This window comes from Mus caroli, chromosome 8 (assembly GCF_900094665.2).
Source record: "Mus caroli chromosome 8, CAROLI_EIJ_v1.1, whole genome shotgun sequence".
NCBI lineage: Eukaryota > Metazoa > Chordata > Mammalia > Rodentia > Muridae > Mus > Mus caroli.
Genome location: NC_034577.1, coordinates 110,985,698 through 111,007,645, shown reverse-complemented (window position 1 = coordinate 111,007,645; position 21,948 = coordinate 110,985,698). Strand labels below are relative to the sequence as shown.

General features: G+C 51.5%; 1 protein-coding gene across 1 annotated transcript in view; it reads left to right on the top strand.

Annotated features, from left to right (window-relative positions):
* Cotl1 (coactosin like F-actin binding protein 1) overlaps nucleotides 1–21,948 on the top strand; it is a 30,212-nt gene that overhangs the window by 3,721 nt on the left and 4,543 nt on the right. Inside the window, exon 3 of the mRNA XM_021169751.2 lies at nucleotides 13,725–13,882. Coding sequence (XP_021025410.1) covers nucleotides 13,725–13,882 — 158 coding nt within the window. The remainder of the gene's footprint in view (nucleotides 1–13,724; nucleotides 13,883–21,948) is intronic.

Below are 21,948 nucleotides of genomic sequence, written 5' to 3'. Positions count from 1 at the left end.
CATGCTGAGAATGGCAGAAAGGTAGGGGAAGTTAGGGGAAGCACCTGAGCTGGGGGCTACAGGGACCCCAGAGAGCCACACAGAGTCGGGAAGCATCACTGCTCAGCCCACAGAGGTTGAGGGGCCATTTGCCAACCAGAGGGGATGCACCCATCCACATGACAGCTGTAGACTCGGGGCTCATAGGTCTGGCATGGGTGACAAGGCAGAGACTCCAGCTGTCTGGAGTCACATTTTGTTTTTGTTCTGGGCAGGCAGCTCAAGCGTCTTTGTGTGTGTGCACATGTATGTGTGGGAGCATGTGTATGTGCATGTATGAGTGGGAGCATGTGTTATGTGCATGTGTGTTTGTGGGAACATGTGTTATATGCATGTGTGTATGGGAGCATGTGTATGTGCATGTATGTGTGGGAGCATGTGTGTGTGGGAACATGTGTTATGTGCATGTGTGTGTGGGAGCATGTGTATGTACATGTATGTGTGGGAGCATGTGTTATGTGCATGTGTGTGTGGGAACATGTGTTATGTGCATGTGTGTGTGGGAGCATGTATATGCACACTTATGTGTGTAGAGTGCAGAAGTCAATGTTGATGTGTGTGTGTGTTTTCCCATGCATGCACGTGCCATGGTGCACATGTGGGGGTCAGTGGACAGTTTTGGGGAGTTAGTTCTCTCCTGCCATCTGGGTTCCAGGGATCAAATGCAGGCGGTCAATCTTGGGAATAGGCACTGTTACCCGCCCCCTGGACCCCAGCTTTGCCAGCTTGCCACCTTTTGAGACAGGGCTCACTAGCATGTAACTGTGTCCAGCTTTTCTGAGAGTGCCGGTGATCCAGACATGGGTCCTCGTGCTTGTGCCACAACCCCTTTATCAACTGAGCCACCCAACTGCAAAGGGTTCTTCTAGGATAGTCGGAGACTCAGGACAAAGAGGAGGTGAAAACCATTCAGAAATGTGTCCGCCCTTCACTGTGTCCACCCTTGTTCTGTCCTTGGTCATAGCCATTCATTCTGTGCACCTCTGGCTACTTTGTAGACTTTACTCTGAGAACTCAGGTGAAATGTCACAGCAAAGACACCCTACACAGCATATATTTCATGACCTCCCAGGAGGATTGGCCACATGACCATGGACCTAATTTTTGTCTGTGTTCTTGAAACATTTCTCTATATGAATTTTCTGGTCCAAAGTAGGGCCATCCTATGGCTGTTGGGCCACCCACCTTCCCTTCTGGCACCAAGTTCCAGCTTTACTATCTTTTGTTTTGTTTCTTTTTCTTGTGGCTCCTTTAAAGGGCTATACAATATCCTCTTGTCAACTGCAACATTGTCTAACCAGGTCCGCTGCTGATAGACCCAAAGGCTTTGCTGGATGCAGTTTTCTTTTGGAAAGAACCCAGGCTTCTGGGAATGCATCCAGTGTTCTGGTGTCGATTTTAGAGTCTGTGGGGAAAAGCACAGATGAAGGATCCAATCTTTGCTCTAACCGAAGCCTGGCTGTGCTGTGTGACCTTGGGCAGGTCTGCCAGAGTCTCTGTTTCTGTGTGTGTGAGATGAGGATGGTTGTGGATGATAAAGTGACAGGATACAGAAATGCCACCTGGCATAAAATAGATGTTCTCTGTGTTTACAGCACCACCATAGCTGTCTTGGGAGGTACCTGGCCCAGGCAGGCTGAAGTAAACTGGATGTGTGGGGTAGTCCCTGGAGAAGGGCATGCCAAGAGACTGTCAGCAATGATTGGTTGACAGAGGTGCTGGGTGAATGTGATACTCCTATGATGCTCTGGTCAGCCCACAGCAGAGTAGCCTGAAGCCGTTTTGACTTAGGACATTGATCTATATCCCATCTTTTGTGAGGGTTGGGGGTGAATGGCTCTCTAGATGGCACGTGACCCAGACGTGGCTAATTCGAGCGAGCCTCCCCATCATGATGATTAGCCCAAGGTAGGAGCCTCACATGATCCCTCAACCTGATCAGGCTTGCTTCTGGGACTGGGACTTTGGACAGGGCGGTTGGGAAAGAGTCCTTTAATCTTTCTCTGGGATTAAACCCAGAGTGAACGAAGGCTTGGAGTCACAGGACCCTTCTGCCTCTGACAGAGCCTGTAGGCAGCGCAGGCAAAGGTCAGGGTTAGAGACCAGCTGGCAAGGCTTAGACTCTTGATCCAGCCATGCCTGAAGCTGTCTCTGTCCTTGTTGACTTCCCTGAGCTATTTGATTTCTTTGTCTTTCCTTTGGAGACAGGGTCTTGAAACTATAGCCCAGAATGGCCTGGAACTCACTGTTTAGCTCAGGCTGGCCTTGTAGTTTAAGCTAATCCCCGAGTGCCATGATTAAGGTATGAGCCACCACACCTGCTGGATTCTGACTTTACCTTCAAGGGTGTGGAGTAGCTTGGATACTGTTTGGTCTCCACTAATGCTTTCCTTACATTCTGTTGCTGAGTGCATTTGGCTTTGTGTCAGCCCTTTGGATTTATAGCTTGGTGAAGTTTTTTCTTGCCTTTGAGTTTGTGATCACTTTTGCGGTGTCTATTTTTCGCATGAGTAGCCAGTGCCCCTCCCCTTAGAGCAGCTTCTTTAATCTCCACCCTCAGGAGCTGATGCAGCCTTGGCAGCCTTCCCTCTGAGTTTTCTGGGTGTTATAAACCCCCCCCCCCGCCACCTCCCTCACCAAACACAGACAGACACACACACATGTACACACAGACACTCACACATGCATACACACATGCACACACACATACATGTACACACACAGACACACACACATGCATACACACAGACAGACACACATATATACATACACACACAGAGACACACACATGCATATACACACACAGACACACATGCATACACACATGTACACACACATGCATACACACACGCACACACAGACACACACCCAGCCTCTCCCTTTGCACTTTAATTTTCCTCTTTGCTTTTTCTTTTTCTTTTTTTCTTTTAAAGACATTCTCACTGTTGAGTCCTGGATGGCCTGGAACTTGCTATATAGACCAGGCTGGCCTTAAAGTCATAGCAGTCCACCTGCCTGTGTCTGCTGGGGAATAAAGGCTTGAGCTGCCACTGTGCCCAGCCTTGTTAGCTCTTTTCTTTTTCTTTCTTTCTATTTAACTTACCTCTTCTGTTGTTTCTAGAGACTTTGGTCTTCAGAAAACCTCTCTGCCCCCTCCCTTCACACTGCCCCCCCCCATACTGCCCCCACCCCCTACTGCCTCTATTTCCTTACCCCTCCCCCTCTCCCCTTGTCCCCTTCCCCTCTGCCCCTGCCCCCCCCTCCACTCTCCCCTCCCTCCTCTTGCTGGGGCTCCTTCACTTCTGTCTCTTTCTTCTGCCCTTTTTCCTGCCTGTCAGTCTGAAAGGCCTCAGGGCTCCGCCCTTCCTGCTGGCCTTGTCGTTCATTTACTAAATCTACTGAATAAGGCCTTTGGGCTGACTGGGGCCCTGTTCTTGACCCCATGACCTGGTCCTCCAGCCAGGGGTGACTGTCTGGGTTCACTTTGGGATCCCCACCCCCCAACTCCTAACAGTATTTTCATGGCTTTTGTCCAGAAGGCCCCTGTGCTGGGAATGACCTGGACCACTCCCTGCTGCCCTCCCCCACCCTCTTTTCCTCAGATCTTGTGGGCAGTCTTCCTCCGTTTTGCTTTCTAGGAAGGCTTCTCTGCTCTAGTTAAGGCCCAGGGTAAACGTCCCTTCTACTCTGATGTCACCCTTGTCCTCGGGGAGTTGGCCATGTGTAATACGTGTACATGTATATGTGGGTGTTGCACACATGTGTGAGAGAGAGACTGTGAGAGAGAGAGAAAAGAGACACACACACACACACACACACAGAATGAGAGAGAGAGAGAGAGAGAGAGAGAAAGAGAGAGAGAGAGAATCCTATGGCAAGGTCCTGAAGAGACTTCATGGTTTTGGTATGATCTTGGTAGCTAGGCCTAAGCACACCTCCCCCCAACCCCCATGAGTACACCACTCCCTTGACTGACTTGACTCATGTCTTCTGTAAGTGCTGGCTCTCTGGCCTTCTGTTTCCATTTCAAGAAGGAATCCATGCTGTCTGGCCTCCAATCTGAACTCTGTTCTATGTGAGCTGTGTGACTCTGGCAAGTCACCTAGCTCCTCTGTGCCCCATTGTGCTCACTGGAAGAGCTAGCCTTTGCTCAGGCAGGTCTAAACCAGCAGGCTCACACACCTTCTGTCCACCCATCCTGTTTTCTCCTGGGCACTGTTTTAGCTTAGCTCAAGCTGACCCTGGGCCCCGGGCCTGGGTGCAGGCCAGGGGGTTGGGGAGGGGGTAGACCCAGGAAGCAGGAATGAGGGTGTGGGTTGGGTGAGGCAGGAGGGCGGAGAAGCAGTACAGGGAATTCATGCCAACCAGATGCCATTCTGCTGGGACCCTCGAGGATCTGGTAGGAGGCTGGGGCTACCAGTTTATGTCTCCAGTTCATTGGTTAAGAGGTGTCACCAGACTCCAGGGCTGCATCTCTGGTGAATCAAGCAGTCAGAGATTTCATAGATAGGCCATGAGCAGAGGCCAGGTGGTTTGGGGACCAGTACTCCTTGGAGCTGGCGGCAAAACCCAAAGCTACACCCACACCTAAAGCCACGCCCACACATGCCGTTTTTTTCCCTACTTGGATCTGAGCCTGCCTTTAGAGCTGCTGTATTTCATGATGCTGTACTGGGAGCACTTGGGAGTGTATAAACACAGCCCACTATTATCTAGGTGTTCCCCAGCCATGCCTGAAGGCTGAGCCTGCACAGGAAGTCCCACTGTCCCCTCTGAAGCAGTAACTCCGCAATCAGTGCAGAGCAAATGGCCCCTGTCAATAGCCCTGACCACATGGCTGCTTTGGCCTTGTGCCAGGCCTCTTCCTGCAATCCCGTGTCCCAGAGTGCCTCTCCTACAGACTTGTGTGTACTCGATTCTCAGAGGTGGCCAGCGGCCTCAGAGCATCCGTCCCCAGAGGCCTGTTTCCGAGAGCGGATTTTTATATTGCCTTTTAATATTTATGTCATGGATGCACTTCGGAATTAACTTGCAGTAGATCTGGCGGTGGCGGGGGAGGGGCGATACTAAGGCTTGAACCCAGGCACTCTTGCATGCAGGGACGCACTACCCTGGAGCCAACCGTCTTCTTCCTCCTTTCATTTTGCCAAGTTGCCCAGGAGGGTTTTGAACTTTGACTCCTCCCGCCTCAGCCTCCCTGGTAACTGGATTGACAGGCCTGCTATAGTGGGTCCCGATTGTTTCTTATTTATTTTTATTGAGGCAGGGTCTGGGCAGCCCTGGCTGGCCTGGGACTCACTGCTCCTGTATCACTTGCCAGGCTCGGATGTCTCCATCTTTGCTGGTCTCTGCATCTGTCCTCGTGTACTTACTGGCGTTTGATTCTGGCGTGTCTGCTCGTCCTTGCCAAGAATGAGCAGGTTGATCGTATTAATAAGAACAGTGGTTAATGGTGGTCCTCCTGTGGCCTGGGCTTTTGTCGTCTTCTTGCCTCGTCAAGGCCAGCAGTGTCTGCGTAGTCCTTTCTCACGGCAGCTCCTGGTCCTCATTCTCCTACTTCCTATTTCTCCGTGTAGGAATTTGTAGTGGCGTTTAGCCAAGCTAAAGGTACTCAGCTCAAGCAGGCAGGTCATGACGGGGTGACGGGGGTCCCCCAGTCTGCGTACATTTAAGATTTCCCTGTGGTCTACTTATCATCATGGGTTCCCAGGGTGGGTTCTGCGTGTCCAGAGACCTTGTCCTGAGGACTGGCTGCTCTGTGGCGTTAGGTGGGCCCTTCAGCACCCAGCCTACCTCACCTTCCTGCCTGTTGCTCTGCGGTCTCTGTTTGCTCCTTGGTTGCCACGGTTACCACCAGCGGTCTTGTCGGTGTTCTTGTCTTCATTACCGTCATCTTACCAGCTCTTTTCCTTCCTTTTTTATCTGCATAATCTGTCTGTGTAGCATAGGCTGGCCTTAAGGCCACAATCCTCCTGCCTCAGCCACCAGAGCGTTGTGATTGACAGGTATGAGCTGTTCCAATGAGCTTCTCCAGCCTCTTTCAAAACTTGCTAGGTGTCAGGCCAAACCAAGGGCTTGTTTTTGTCACCTGAATCCACCGAGGACAGCAGACTGGGTTAACTCTCTGGAGAATGAGAGGGGATTTCTCTCCATCCCCTTGGTAGAGCAGCCAGCCCCTCCTGTGTGCTGTTGCTCCGTGAGACCTAGGAAGGAGGCACAGCCCCCACCTCATGGCCTCATCCAGGCCAGCAGCTGTGTATGGATGCTTTCTTCTCTCCGTGCCCTTTGGTTAAAAGGTCAGTGTGCAAATGCGGTCAGCTGCTAGGTGGCCCCTGAGCGAGCTTTCTCTGCATCTCCTGCTCGCTCTCTGGGGGTGTGGGGGGGGCGGTGTAAGTCACACTGACAGTGCCCAGGGGGAATGGTGCCTCCCACAGTACTGAGCTGCTGACACCGAAGACTGCGCGCTCCCGAGACCACAGAGGTGACTGCTCAAGGCTCTTTCTGAGAGTGTGCCATGTGCCAGCACCATCTGGGCACTAGGATTGATAGGAACAAGATGTAGTCTTCCAGGCTGTGTCTCTGGCCCCGATGGAAGACTGCTTACGTAACTCCCAGGGAAGCTTGGGTTCAGTCCTCATCGATGTACAAACCAGACTTGTGGGGCGGGTTGTAAACTGATCACCCAGTCGCTTGGGAGGTGGAGGAAGGAGAATCCAGAGTTCAAGGTCATCCTTGGCTGAGTGGTTCCGAGGCCTGCCTGGGCTACGTGAACCCTCTGAACCAACTTAGCCTTTAAGACTCGGATTCAACGGGATCTCATCCATGAAGCCTTCCTTGATCACAGCCTCCAGAAAAAGCTAACTTCCTTCCTTCTTTGATGTTCTAGTCACACCTGAGTAACAGCCCTTTGGGTGATTGGTGTCATTGTGCTCAACAGTTGGAGGGTAGTGATCGGGTAGGGACGTCGGTCGGTCGTATTTAGTAATCTCTGAATCACAGGTTGACTGTGCGTTTGTCCGGTGATTGACTTAGCAGAACTGTGAAGGGCAAATCGGTGCTTGCCTGGCTGCCGTGTGATCCAGCAGTCCCACCCCATACGCCACACTGGCCTGAGGGTATCTGGCCTAGTGCTGTTTCAGCAGATCATCAACTGAGATAACTGATTAGCGCAAACACCTGTGCTATGTCGGGGAAGCCTGGGGCTCTCTGTAATTTGGGTCTCCTGGTCCGCCCGTTCCCTGGAGCTCCGGCTCCAGAGCCTGCCAAAATCATCTCCCGCTTACTCTACTGCATTTTTCTCATGTTCTCTGACTAGGAAAGCTGGGTCGCCAGTGGTTGATGATAACTCAGCCGGAATGGTTTGGGCTGATGCTGGGGTGGGGGAGGAGCTAGCACATTATATGCAATGTGATCACAGACGCGAAACTGCACGCAGATGCCCGTGTGCTGAGATAACCCTGGAGATTCAGCCTCCTAGCCCCTGAGAAAATAAGTCACTGTGGACGAGTCTTCAGTTCTGGGCCTGCGGGCTTTCTTTATGTAGTTCAGAAGTATTGCTGTTACTATTCAGTGGTTCTGGGATTGGATTTAGGGCTCTGCTCACCCTCAGGCATGATTCTGAGCTACATACATCCCACCTCTGGTATTACTTTTCTGTTTTTCAGTAAGTCCCATTAGATCGACCACATGGGCCATCCTCCTGTCCCTGAAGTAGCTAGGGTTGAAGCTCCATTGGTAGAATAATTTCCCAGCATGCATATAGTAAACCAGGTAGGTACATGTCGTAATCCTGGGATGCAAGAGTCAGAGGCAGGAGGATCAGAGGTTCAGGATCATACCAGGCTGCACGTAAGTTTGAAGCCAACATGAAACCCTGTGTTAAGGAAGTGAGACAGATGTTTGGGACAAGAGGGTGCTGGCGCATGCCCTGGATAGCCAGGGGCTGTGTAATGAAGAGAGACCATTTGTTACCTAACCTTTTTCTTGCAATTTCCAATCAGCCTGAGGCTCCCACCTTCTGGCCTCATTCATTCATCCATCCATCCATCTATCCATTCATTCATTCATTTTTCTTGTGCTAGGGATGGAGTCTGCAGACTATAGCGAGAGCCAAGGGAGGAGGGTGTGTGGCATCAGTAGTGCCTACAGATGCTGTCATGAACGTGGGTGTACCAGCCTCCTTCCTCTGTATTGGAAGGAGAGCCTCGTCCCCTCTGGGGCCCTCTGCCTGGTCCTACAGGAGCCAGGATGCAGTGACTGTGTCCAGCTGCCTCTGGGCTTTGACAGAGTGTCAAAGTGGTGGTTTTTTTGTTTTTTGTTTTTTTCTTCCTCCCAGCTTCCTGGAGATGTAGCCACCCCCCCCCTCCTCCCGCACCTCCAGCCTGTAACTCCTTCTTTCTAGCCTCTCTTCCCGCTGCAGCCCTCCCCTCCAGCCTGTACCCCCCCTTCAGCCCTGTCCCCCAGCCTGTCCTATCCTGTCCTTGTTGTACCCCATGTCCTCCCTCCCACTCCCCGCCTGCAACCCCCTCCCCTTGGGAAGATGGCTACTCAGCTCTTTCTTTGGTGTGGGAGTGTTTCTCCTTTCAGAGCTTTGTTTGCACAACTTCTCTGAAGCTGTGAGGAAGGTCAGGAGCTGTGTGAGCTGATCCCGGGCTCTGGGCGTGTGCCCTGCTTTTCCTTTCTCCTTTCGTTGTACTCTGAAGTTCAGCTTCAGGGCAGAAATAATAATAAAAAAAATCATTCTCTTTTTCTCTACTTTCTGTTGGCTCATGGTTTATTTATCCATTGCCTGTGGTGTCCCTGGCACAGAGACATGAGAACTGGACAGATGGGCGAATTGCTTAAAAGATTTGATTTGTGGTAGGTAGGTCACCCCTGCAGTGACAGCACCCGGAAGACTGAGGCAGGAGCATCGAGTTGCATAAGTTTAAGGCCAGTTTGGGCTATGTAGTAAGTTCCAGGCTAGCTAGCCCTGGCTAAAGAACGAGCTAGGCTCTGATCAAAACGTTCCCAGAGCCCCTTCCGTCAGTGCCTTTATTTTCGCTCATTCAAGTTTCTGCTTACTCCACACCCAGTGTGTGTCACGTGTGATAAGGAAGTCACTGAAAGCTCACTCAGTGTTAAGGTGCTACATGGCAGCTCTTTGGTCCCTGGGCCTGCCCTGAAGCATCAGTGTGGATGCAGTGTTGGGAGGTGGGGGCAGCATCGTGGTGGGAGGGGGAGGAGGGAGATGAGCCCCAACTTAAGGGTCCACTAAGGTTTTAAATTTGGGTGGGTACACACAGTCAGCATAGCAGGGACTCTCTGCTAGTATTTCTTTGGGGGACACCACCAAAGCAGCCTGACCTAGTGGCTTTGTAGATTGCAGACAATTCTGACTTCCTTTTCTGTTATCTGTCTGTCTTCCCATCCCCCGCTTATGGTTACTCTTTCCTTAGTTCACACTCTGCCTCTCAGTTCCCTATTGCTGTCCTTGCCCGGCATCCCCTGCCCGGACCCCAGCTGGCTCTCCTCTTTCCTCCTGCTAGGGACTCCCTCCATGCTTCATCTCCTAAACCCTCTTCCTAGATTAGAAGGGAAGCCGAAGGTGGGTGCAGGTGGGGAGAGGGCATATTTGGGGATAAAGCTGAGGAGTGGTGGTATAGGCCGTCGTGAAGAGAGGGGACGTGAGAGGAACCCAGGCAGAGGCGGAAGGGCCTTGGTGGGGCACCACTTAGGCAGTGGCCTGAGCACTCCCATCGGCTCCCTGCTATTGTTTATGGGGTGCTCAGTCGATGGAGGCCTGGAGCTTTGCAAGCAGCAGCCTGTGGTGGACATCTCCCTGCTCTCACAGCTTCCATAGAGATCAGCCTTCAAAGAGGCAGTAGATAGGACCGGGAAGGGGTGGGGGTGGGGGTTGTAGTAACCCCATGGCTCACCATATTGAGGGGAAGGCTGTTAAAGTTCCTAAATTGGAGGTGAAGAGTCCTGTGTAGTCACCCCAGACCTGGCACGCACAGGGAAGGCACAGAATTGTGTCAACCTTGGTGACATCCCTCCATGGGGACTCAAATAGATTTGTAATCCGTGCCCCAGTCCTTGGGATAAGGCTTCCCAACGATGATGTGTTAGGTGAGCAGGGAGTTAGACAAGCAAGTCTGGATGTCCTGACACTGCTCAAGGGGCCTCCTTTATTGCTGTGGCTTTCGAGGAGTTTGGGGGGGAGGGTGAGTCTGAGGGATAGCCTTGTCTGTCACCTTGATGGTTATGCCTCTGGTCCTGCAGAGGGTCATGTAGAAGACCTGCAGCGGGTCATGTGGAAAAGGTGGACCAGACCAGACCCTTCAGGAAACTTGGCCTGATCACTTCCTTAAAATGAAATGGCAGGAGGAAGGGCTGGGACCGGACTTTGAGGACTTCTGCTTTTCTGTGCTGGAGCCCTCTTGTCCCATCCGTTGTCCCGACTAGCTGCGTGTCCCATCCCTACACTGGATCCCCTACATCCCCACCTTGCCTTATTCTTTCTGTAGCTTTGGCTCATTCGAGTCACCCCGAAGGCTTGTTCAAGCTCCCCTCCTGCGCTGCCTCCTGGAGTTTCCAGACAAGCAGAGTGCATGCCCTTCTGGGTCCTGTGTGTTGAAAGGCAAGCCAGGACTGTGCACTTATTGAGAACTAGACTTCAGCAAGAAAGCAACTTCTTTTGAGTACACTGTAGCTGTCTTCAGACACACCAGAAGAGGGCATCTGATTCCATTACAGATGGTTGTGAGCCATGTGGTTGCTGGGAATTGAACTCAGGACCTCTGGAAGAGTAGTCAGTGCTTTTAACTGCTGAGCCATCTCTATCAGCCCCCAAGAAAGCAGCTTCTAACTCACTCCCATAACTCTCAACCCATAGGTCAGGACCCTTTTGTGGGCCAAATGACCCTTTCACAGAGGTGGCCTAAGACCATCGAAAACCAGATATTTGTATTACAGTTCATAGTGGCAAAGTTACAGTCATAAAGTAGCAACAACAATAATTTTATGGTTAAGGGTCACCACAACATGAGGGGGTTGCAACGTTAGAAAGTTTGGGATGCGCCTTTCTACTTCCTTGCTACCCAAGTCCCACTGGGGACAGGGTGTCACTGAGGAGGATGGCAGCAGACCCAGGTGCCAACCTTCTGATGAGTGTTCCACCTTAGCACACGTGTGCACACGTGGAGAAGTCCCCTCTGCTCATCGGCTGCTCCCGCACTCCTGTTCTGTCTGAGAAGAGGGCGGCTTAGGGCGTGTGCTCAGACAGCTTTGCGCCCTCATTTTTGGAGAAAGCAGTGGGAGTGGACTTCCCAAAAGGGCTGCCCGCTCACCCGTGCTGTCAGGATGGCTGCGACCGCCTCCAGCTTCAATGCAGCGGTAGAAATGCCGCACAGGCCTTGTGTCCACCCTCAGCTGACATCCTGTCCAGCCAGGTCTCCAGCGTCCAGCATTTGTAAATGCTATCGCTCCAGATTTCTGAAAATGTGTCTGTCAGCGATCTTCTTGAACAAACTGCTGCTAGCTAGCTAAGCACCCAGCCAGTCAGTCACTCCACATGTGGTTTGCCTGCTTCCCTCCCCCATGGTTGTTTAAATGAAGAAGTCAGCATGAGGTTCTGGAAGGTTCCCAAAGCCTTTAGGGGTGTGTGTGTGTGTGTGACTTACTTTCTGTGCACCAACTAGGCCTTAGGATACAAGTTTTACTGGGTGACTGCTAGAGACTCTTCAAAGGAAATCTAGGGGCTGACAAGATGGCTCAGTGGGTAAAGGTGATTGCCACCCAAGTTTGACGACCTAAGTTCAGTCCCTGGAACCTGCATAAAGGTAGAAAAAGGGGATGGACCCCATTTCTCCTCTGACCTCCGTATACACACCCTGCATCACTTATATGCTCTCAAAATAAGAAATACAACTAAATAAAAAATTTTAAAAGGACCCTGTTCTTTTATGTTTAACCCAAACCATATTGGAGTATACACTAAAACATTTCAGTGCTGTCTGGGGTGAGTGTTTGAAATGGATGAGGGGCAGACTTTGAGAAGGCCATATTTTGAAAGTCCCTTGTGGCACAGGAAAGCTGTGACCAGCAGTCAGGGAGGGAGAGCTGACGCCCCTGGCAGGCTCTGCACTTGGCTGGATGAAGGGTGAGGTCAGGGGCTCCAGCCACTGTCCCACACAAAGTCTTTGGCAAGGGCCCATAGTTGCTGGGCCCAAGACTCCATGCTGACACAGCAGAGCTGGGACATCGTCGCCATGGGAACGGAGACTGGTGGTGTTTTGTGTGAAGGCTGGTAGGGAAGTGGCTGGGATGGGTGCCTGCCTCCCCTGCAGGTCAAGGATGAAATTCTGTCAAACATTTCAGTGCTGGGTATTGGACACAGTGCATAAGACACTGTCCACAGCCCCACCCCATTCATGCTGAGAGATACACTCAGATACTGGTGGCCCCTGGTGTGCATCTGCGCCAGCTACAAGGCCCATGACCACACAACCTAGAAACCTTCATCTTCAAGAGTTCAAGTTAGGCCCAGGCCACATAGCAGCACCTGGTAACCCTGAGCTAGGACAGTAATTTCAGATAGACGTTTCTATCTGGTAGGCCACCAAGGCTTGAATGTCTCCTCCTCACGGATAACGATAGAAGTATGGAGCTACCATTTTGGAAGCCCTGGGGAGACAGAGACAGGAAAATACTTAGGGCTTCCTGACTGGCCAGCCTAGCATACCTGGTGGGTTTCAGGCCAGTGAGAGACCCTGTCTCAAAAAAACAAAGTAGATAGCACTCGGGGTTGTCCGCAGGCCACTACACACATGCGTGTGCACTTTTACCCACACACAGGTGTACAGTACACAGATGACCCCTGAGAACACAGTGACTTACGAACTCCGTCCCCACAGGGCACATGTGACATCATGTCATATTACCCATGTAACTATCTAAATCAGGGATCTCGGTGAATCCAGAGACAGAGGCAGGCTGCCGGTTGCCGGGGGCTGCCTGATCCTGGAAGCAGCTGCTCTTGGGTCCGTGTTTCCTTTTTGGATGATGAGAATGTTCTAGAATTAGGCTATGGCGATGGTTGCGCAGTTGTGTCCTTTAAAACGATATGTGTGCGCGCATGCCCGAGTGTGCTTTTTTTTTTTTTTTTTAACCAGTGACATTTTTATAAGTTCCTAACTGTCATAACATTTAGATTTTGAAGAAAAAAAATTTTAAAATGTAGAATATCTCTACAATCCTGTTGTGCGAGTACAAAGCGCTTGGGCTGGCAAGAGAGTTCAGTGGGGAAGGGGGCTTGCCACCAGGCCCAACAACCAGAGTTCAATCCCTGGTACCAACATGGTGAAAAAAGAGAATAGACTTTGCAAAACTGTCCTCTGACCTCTGAACATGTACCATGGCCTTCATGAATGTCCCACTGCCACTGGCTGCCCAGGGGATGGGTAGTTCTGCCCCTGGGGGACAGCCGAAAGTATGTAGAGTTGGCTCGTCAGACCTTGAGGATGCTCTAAGTGGTGTCTAGTGGTGGCCAGAGGTATCGTACAACACCCTGTATTTCATTGTATACCGGGGACACACTTGTATCTGCCTTCTTTCTGGGCACACCTGTGGCTCATGGGCTCTCCCAGGGACATGGTGTCAGGGAGTCCTTATCGAGTGCCATGTTCTCCCTGTCTTGGCCACAGATGATGTCCGGCTGTTCGCCTTTGTGCGCTTCACCACCGGCGATGCCATGAGCAAAAGATCCAAGTTTGCCCTCATCACATGGATCGGGGAGGACGTGAGCGGACTGCAGCGTGCCAAGACGGGGACCGACAAGACGCTGGTGAAGGAGGTGGTCCAGGTAATGTGCGCTGCTGCGTGTCACCAAGGGTCACCATCCAGTTGCAGTGGGCGTGTGTGGGGGGCTGTGGGGTGGACTTTGGAGAATCTTAACACTGTTCAGGGAGCTGGCCAGGGCCAGAGCTCTGCCATCTTGACTGTTACACCACAGAACATAGCAGCTGGACGTCGGCTTTGCACAGCCAGCAGCTCACAGACAAGGTGACCAGAATGGAGCCTACTGCCTGTCCCATTGTGGAGGGGTCCCACAAGTGGCCACGGGGATGTAGGGGAGAGGATGTGACCTTTCCCAGTTCCTGTGGTAGGGTACACATCAGGGGTGTCCTGTCACAGTTTGGTAACTTAAGCACGATAGTAGTAACGCCAACAGACAGCACCACAGACAGTGAGGTTGTTGGTTTGCTGGTTTGGGTGAGGGGCCACCTCAAGAAAGGCACACGCCTTTAATCCCAGCACTCGGGAGGCAGAGGCAGGCGGATTTCTGAGTTCGAGGCCAGCCTGGTCTACAAAGTGAGTTCCAGGACAGCNCCAGCCTGGTCTACAAAGTGAGTTCCAGGACAGCCAGGGCTACACAGAGAAACCCTGTCTTGAAAAACCAAAAAAAAAAAAAAAAAAAAAAAAAGGAAAATCTGAATTCATTGCAGTCAGCAAGGTGAGTGTGCAGGAGTTCCCAAAGTCTAGAAGCCAGAGCCCTTCTCTTTAGCTTATCCAAATGGCTGTTCAGGTGACCAGGGTAGGTGTGGCCAGCCCTTTTCAGTCTGGCTGTTGCCCAGGGGCAAGTGACATGGGCAAAGAGAAAAGATGGGGCAGGAGAGATGGTTCAGTGGTCAGGAGCATTGGCTACATCTCCAGAGAGCCTTGTGCGCTTCCCGGCACCCACATGGCAGTTCGCAGCCCTCTGCAGCTGCAGCTCCAGGGGATCTGATGTCCTCTTCTGGACTCCACCCTATCTGGTGGCCTCTGTAGAAACCCTAGGAGGAGTTCCAGGGCTTACGAGCCCGGTAGTCAGCTTAATTGGATTTAAAGTAGGTTTTTATTTAATTCTGTCTCGTGTGCATGTGTATTGTGGGGTGTGTGTGTGTGTGTGTGTGTGTGTACATCACCGAGAACACATGGATAACATTATAAAGCCACTTCTCTCCTTCCATTTTTCTTTGGCTTCCAGGGACAAATTCAAGTCACCAGGCTTGCACCATCAGCACCTTTGCCCACTGAGCCATTGGCTGTCGTCCCCTCCTCCCCCATTATTTTACTCTAATATAACTTTGTTGAGATAGGGTAGCCCAGCCCGACCTTAAAACTTAGGGTGCTTCTCCTGCCTCTATTTTTTGAGCGCTATCAAGTGAGCCACCAGCCTTGGCTAGACCATTCATCTAGTTGCTTATTACACGCTTGTGATTTTGCTTTGCTGAGGCTCCAACCCAGGGCCTCAGGCATGCACTCTGCCACCAAACTGCAGTCCCCGGTCAGGGCTTTCTGTGAGCCTAGCACTGGCTGTGGTGGCCAAGCAGATCCATGAGTAGGGGTGACTCAGGGACTGCGTTCTCTGGTGCAGCCTTCACGGTGGGAATTCTAGTTCCTGGCTGTGGATTTGCAGGCTCCAGAGCACGGTGAGGACACGAGGGACTCATGGCTGGGTCCAGGCTCCGGTCTGCTTCCTGTCCTCTCCTGGCTCTGTTTCTCTCTGGATTTGGCCACCCTCTGCCCAGCAGAAGGAATCTCCAGGCTTTGGTGATCCATCAAGGCCAGGACCCCAGAAGAGAAAGGCCTGCCATCTCTGTGGTAGCCAGTTCCGTAAAAGACCACCAACCACCATTTTGGGGCAGGAGTGGGTGTTATGATTTGCGGCTACAATGAGGTTCCAGTTCAGAGCCCTCCTGAGAGGTGAGGTGTGCTGGGGGTCGCTCAAATGAGGAGCTGGGATTCCTGGGCAGGTGGGGTACATGCCTGTAACCCTAACACTTGAGTGTGGAGGTAGGAGGATTAGGGATTGAGGCCCGCCTGGAACTGGGAGTCAGAAAGGTCTGTGTTCAGAGCTGAGCCCTGTCCACGGCTGGGAAAACCAGACAGATGCCCCCTTCTCCACCAACCAACCACAGAGCTGCAGGGAGGTGAGCTGTTCTAAGGACACTTCCCCAAGTTGGGGAATGTGCTGAGCAGACAGCTCTCCTGGCCGAGGTTGCCCTGCCACACTGTTGTGCCCGAGAGAGCACACCCGCTCTTTGTTCTGGTGCCTCTGCAGGCTTCTGAGGACAATGTGGTGAACAGCAGGGGAGACTACCCGGTGCCATGGCAAGCTGCCTCGTGTCAGAGCAGATCAGGCAGGCCTTGCAAAATGCTCTAACTCACATGCCTATATATATATATATATATATATATATATATATATATACACACATACACACATATATTTACACTCACACATATATATATATACATACATATATACACACATATATATGCATATATATGTGTGTGTGTTTATTTATTATTGAGTTAAAAATATTATGTACATATGAACAATGTGTGTGGGGGACGTGCATGTGGAGGTCAGAGAACAATGTCATGGGGTCTCATTCTTTACTGGGGTTTGGGGTCAAAATCCAGTTACAGGTAGCAGCAAGCTCCTGTGCCTGCTGAGCCATCTTACTTGCCCAAGGGAGACTGTTTTGAAGATGGGGTTTCATCTAGAACATAGAGGGGAGCCTGGGAAGGCTTTAAGCCAGGGAGAGAGGCTGGCTTTGCTCGGGGAGAGGCCCCACATAAACCAAGCTGCTTCAACCATCTGGCTATTCTGTGGCTAGCTGTGGCTTGTTGTCCCTCACCAGACTCCAGACCCACTCGCAGCCCATGGCCAGCCTGCCTGTCTGGGTGTGATGCTTTCGAGGTACCTAGCAGCCAGGCCCAGCACAGAACCGTGGAACACCCGCTCTGTGCCAGACTGAAGGTGTGAGACCTCCTTATGATGGCCCAGGTACCCCGGGCATGTTCTGGGGGGCTTTGCCCTTTTCTGGCACCTCTCCATTCTTCTGTCTTCTGATGATTTGTCTCTAATCAGTCCCTTTCAGAGCAAACCTACACCACACACAGTTTGTGTGGCCCATGGTCACAGCAGCTGGGCACTATTTGGTGAGAGCCCACCACAGACATGAGTCTAATGCTGGTCGTGTGCAGTCTTTCTCGTGTAGACCTCAGCCTCCCATTGGTTAGGAGCTCACACAGATCATCATGTCTTGGGTCCCTCACTCTGTTTCCTCACCTGAGCAATGGGATGCCAGTCTAACACACGGAAGCAGAGAAATGAGAAATGAGATGCCGTATAGGGTGAGTGTGCTCCTGTAGATACCTAGTTCCTTCCTTTTGAGAGGGTCTCATGTTGCCCAGGTGTGTCTCGAACTTATCATATGTAGCTGAGGTGACCTTGAACCCCTGAAATCCCTGCCTAAAACCCCTAAGTGTCCAGATGATAGGTGTGCACCGCTGAGCCCTGTTTATGCAGTGCTGGGGTGGAACCCAGGACTTTGTGTATACTAGGCAAGCACTCTACCAATTAAGCAAGCCCCTGTTTACTTACGTATTCGATTTTTTGTTGAATTATGGACACATCCTGGTATTTGCTGAGAGGGAACATCTTTGAGGCTAAATGTTGTCATTTTAAAACAATTCTGTTTACTGATTCTTTGGAGGGAACTCCCAAACATGCATGTGGCTAGGAACAAGAAATTCTATGCCTATTTTTTTTTCTCTTTCTCTTTCTGGAGATTAAACCTAAGGTCTCCTACACGAAGGGTGGGCGTTCCCTTGTGTGGCTAGTTCCCCAGCCACAGGCAGCTTTGATTAGGCAGGAGTTAAGGATCCAGCCTGGATTTGACCTCTGACCTGTCAGCTGACCCATAGGTAGGGGCTGCTTGGAGCTCTGGGTTAAGGATTCTAAGGTTGAATCTTGACAGAGGTGCGATGATTGATTTGTGATGTCTGCCATGGACATCAGCGCAGAGAGTGGCGCAGAACTAGATAGAGTCAGAGGTCAGGTCGGGTCAGGTCAGGTCAGGTCAGGCGGGGTCAAGGCTTTGGCGAATGTTTAGGAGGTGGAAGAGCCGGTCCCAAGCACTTTCCCCTATGTGAAAAGGAACAGTATGGGATCAGCTGCTCAGGGCTGGCTCGCAGCAGGTTCTTGGGACATCTGTCTGCTTGCATTCTGTTCCTGGTACGTCACGATGTGCCAGCCTGTGTGTGCCCTTGGTTTTCTCCCCGAGTAGGAAGGTGACTTGCACCTTTGTATCCGAATGTATCAACCACTTGGCCTGCCTATCCGTTTGTTTCCTTCATCCTAGTTCGATGAGTCATGCCTGCTTTAAGAACCTGGTCTTTTTGAGTAAATTATACCTTGCTGGTCGGGTTTTCATACACTGAATAGGTGTAGGAGGTCACAGAGGGGGTGGGAGGGCTAGCCAGGCACGTCTGTTTCTTTCTGCTCAGCCTCCTGCAAAGCTGCCCTTTTTCCTGGCAAGAACGGCTGCTGGGTGCTGATTGCTTTTATTCAGCACTCAGAGGTCTTTGGCTTAGAATTCGTGGGGAATTCCACTTGGGGAAAGGCATTTGATTGTTACCAGCGGGTGTCTTGTCCACTGTGCCTTAGCTCATGTGTGTGGGAGAGAGTCTACACCCAGCACGGAGGACAGTTTCCTGGGTGCCAGATGAGCCCAAAGCAAGCACGGAGCCTTAACATGGAACCATGCTGTGATCCTGTGTTGGTTGCCCATGGATTCTGGTGCCCATGGTGGAACTTAGGCAGGACCCTTGGATGACTGATGTGGATCTGTCTAGAGGACCCTTATCCCTCCCTCTCCTCTTTCATAGGACTGGGGAGCAGGACTGGAGAGCTGGTGAATGCTGCTTTCAGGGTCTCTGCTCCTTGTCTCTTAGAGAGAGCCACAGCACTGAATTTGGCCTCTTGGTGTAGAGTATAGGCTAGTGATTGACATAGTGAGTGTTAAGCCAGTGCAGGTTTGGGGGCGCAGTGAGGGGCGTTGCTCCTCTTGTCTCTGGTGTAGAGGAAGCCACCTCTCTTCTCTGAAAGGTTTTCTCCTCTCTGGTTCTCCTCCAGCCCAGCTTTGGATGTTGCCGCTGTGTACGTGGATATAGCCAGCATCTTCCATGTTTACCCAGGGAGCCCTGGGGCTGCCCCTCTTTGCAAATGAACACTGGGGATGAGGAAAGGGCCCCGGACATTGAACCCTAAGCTTCCCTGCAGTCTTGAGGCTGAAGGGAAAGCTCCCATCACTTACAAATCAGCTGAGGACCAGTCAACACTTGCCCAGTGCTGGGCACACCCAGCAAGTGTGCAGGCTCTTTGCATGCTCCAAAGCCCTCATTACAGCCTCAGCATGTGGGGCTGTTTCTGTTCCTGTTTGCAGAGGAGGAACAGAAGCTCTGGAGGGCCAGGCTGCTGGAGAGCATGGGGCAACTTAGACTAAACCCCATTCCCAGCCAGTTTTAGCAAGAAAACTGGGTTTAAGCCATGCATTCGGGGAGCCTTCAGAAGAGAGCTCGGGTTTGGGGATAGATCTCAGGGGGCTCCCAGCACCATGTAAGCCAGGCTTTGTAGCGGACACCTAATCACAGCACCAGAGAAGTGGAAGATCAGAAGTTTAGGGTCATCCTTGGCTACCAGCAGGTTTAAAGCCAGCCTGGGTTTTATGAGGACCTGTCTGAAAAGGGGAAGAAACAATTTAAAGTCAAGGATAAGAGAATATTTATACGTATCTTAATCTAGCCCTGCAAACAGGCTCATGTGTGTATGGGTAGGTGTGTGCGTGCGTGCGTGCACATGCGTATGCATGCCTGCATGATGTGTCTGTGCTTCTGTGTGCACGTGAGGGGGTGTGGGGGTATGTGCGTGCACACACACACGCACACACACACACACACACTCACACATGCATGCGTGCTCATGTGCATGTAGGGGTGAGTGTGACGGGAGGTGGCCTGTTGGCACAGGGATACAGATGAAAAGCTCCTTGCTCTTTCTGATCTTGTTGTTGCTCCTGGGTCAGGCCGCCAATGTTGCTTGGTTTCTGCCCCTTTTACTTACCTACCTGGAAGGCATCTCCCCTGTGGTGCTGGGAACTCTCCAGTGGTGCCCTTAGGTCTGAAGCTGACTGCTCAGTAGAAGTGGAGGTGGAGGGCAAGGGATCGCTTCAAATAAGTCTCGAGGTTGGTACTTGCCTTGGGGTTTCCATTACTGTGATGGAACACCATGATCTAAAGTCAAGTTGAAGCCGGCGGTGGTGTCCCACGCCTTTAATCCCAGCTCTTGGGAGGCAGAGGCAGGCAGATTTCTGAGTTCGAGGCCAGTCTGGTCTACAAAGTGAGTTCCAGGACAGCCAGGGCTATACAGGGAAACCCTGTCTCGAAAAACCAAAAAACAACAACAAAAAAGTCAAGTTGAAGGCTGGAGAGATGGCTCAGCGGTTAAGCACACTGACTGCTCTTCCAGAGGTTCCGAGTTCAATTCCCAGCAAGCACATGGTGGCTCACAACCATCTGTAATGAGATCTGATGCCCTCTTCTGGTGTGTCTGAAGACAGCTACAGTGTACTCACATAAAATAAATAATTATTTTTTAAAAAATCAAGTTGAGGAGGAGTGGGTTTGTTTGTCTTACTCTTCCACATTGTAGCTCATCACTGAAGGAAGACAGGACAGGAAGTCAAACTGGACAGGAACCTGGAGGCGGGAGCAGGTATTGAGCCCATGGAGGGGTGCTGCTGTTTGGCATGTTCCTCGTGGCTTGCTCAGCTCGTTTCTTATAGAACCCAGGGGCTTGTATCATACACGATGGGTTGAGCCCTCTCCTGTCAAACACTAAGGAAATGTCCTCTGGGTGTCCCTATAGTCCGATCTTAACTTTCTCAATTGAGGTTCCCTCCTCTCAGACGACTCTAGCTTGTGTCAAGTTGACATAAAATTAGCCAGCATAGTGCTTGCCCAAGCCATGCATTTTGGGACGGTTAGTAGAATTCACACCCTAGATGGGAAGCGCATACCACTTGTGTCAGGCTTCTTGTTGGGGCGGTGGCCTGTTTGACTGCCAGAGCTGCCTCTTCCAATTCCCCAGATGGGAAGGGACTGCCCTTGGAATAGCAGGAAAGAGGACCCTCACCGTTGTCTCCAGGGCTGTCCATAGGTCACTTGAGACCATCAATGAGCTTGGATGGAAACTGGTAAACTCTTTTAGAAAGATGTATGGGGAAGGGCTGAATCATAGGTATGGAGAGATCCAGAAGGTTCCTGGAGTCGGGTAGGGTGTGGGGATGGCTGTTAGCTAAAGACTGGGAGTGACTGCTGTTGGTCCAACCACGTGAAGTGTCAGAGTCCTTCCTCACTGTGGTCCAAGGGGTAGGAGTGATTTCTTAGGGTTTACCAGATTCCTGCTGGGGGGATGTGAGTCTGCACACACCCCTGACTTCAGCTGGGCAGTGTGGTCTCTTGTGGGGTGAGGAGAACAGAGCCAGGTTCATCAGCCCCGAGCCAGGCTCGTGGCGAGCAAGGCCGCAGTCTGACTGATTGTTGATGAGAGACATCAGCCCGTAGCGAAGACCCAGGCTCTGTCTCGGTACCACAGTATGGCTTGGGCTCCAGTGGCCTCAGAAATGCTAGCTGCCTGCCTTGGTCACTTGGAGGGAAAACCATTCAACCCAAAATGAGGGACTCTTGATTCTGCCTTCTAACTTTGAGGTTCCCCAGAACAGCAGGAGTGGAAGATCATGACTTGTGTGTGTGTGTGGGGGGGGGGGGGGAACATGTGATCCGCATCCCCACACTGCTCTCCCACAGTAATAGTCCCGGAGGACCCATCTCTGGCCTCTGCAGGCAGCAACCATAAAAACGTATCTGCAGACAAAGTTGTCTTCTGTGGCAGCAGAGAGAGAATGTTCAGTGTGGCTGACCCCACGTGGCTGTTCTGTCAACTTTGGAGACTTGGAAGCATTCGCTTCATGGCGATTTGATTTTAAATGTGCCTCAAGGTTCGAGGTATTTTTTTTTATAGTTTGGGACAGTGAA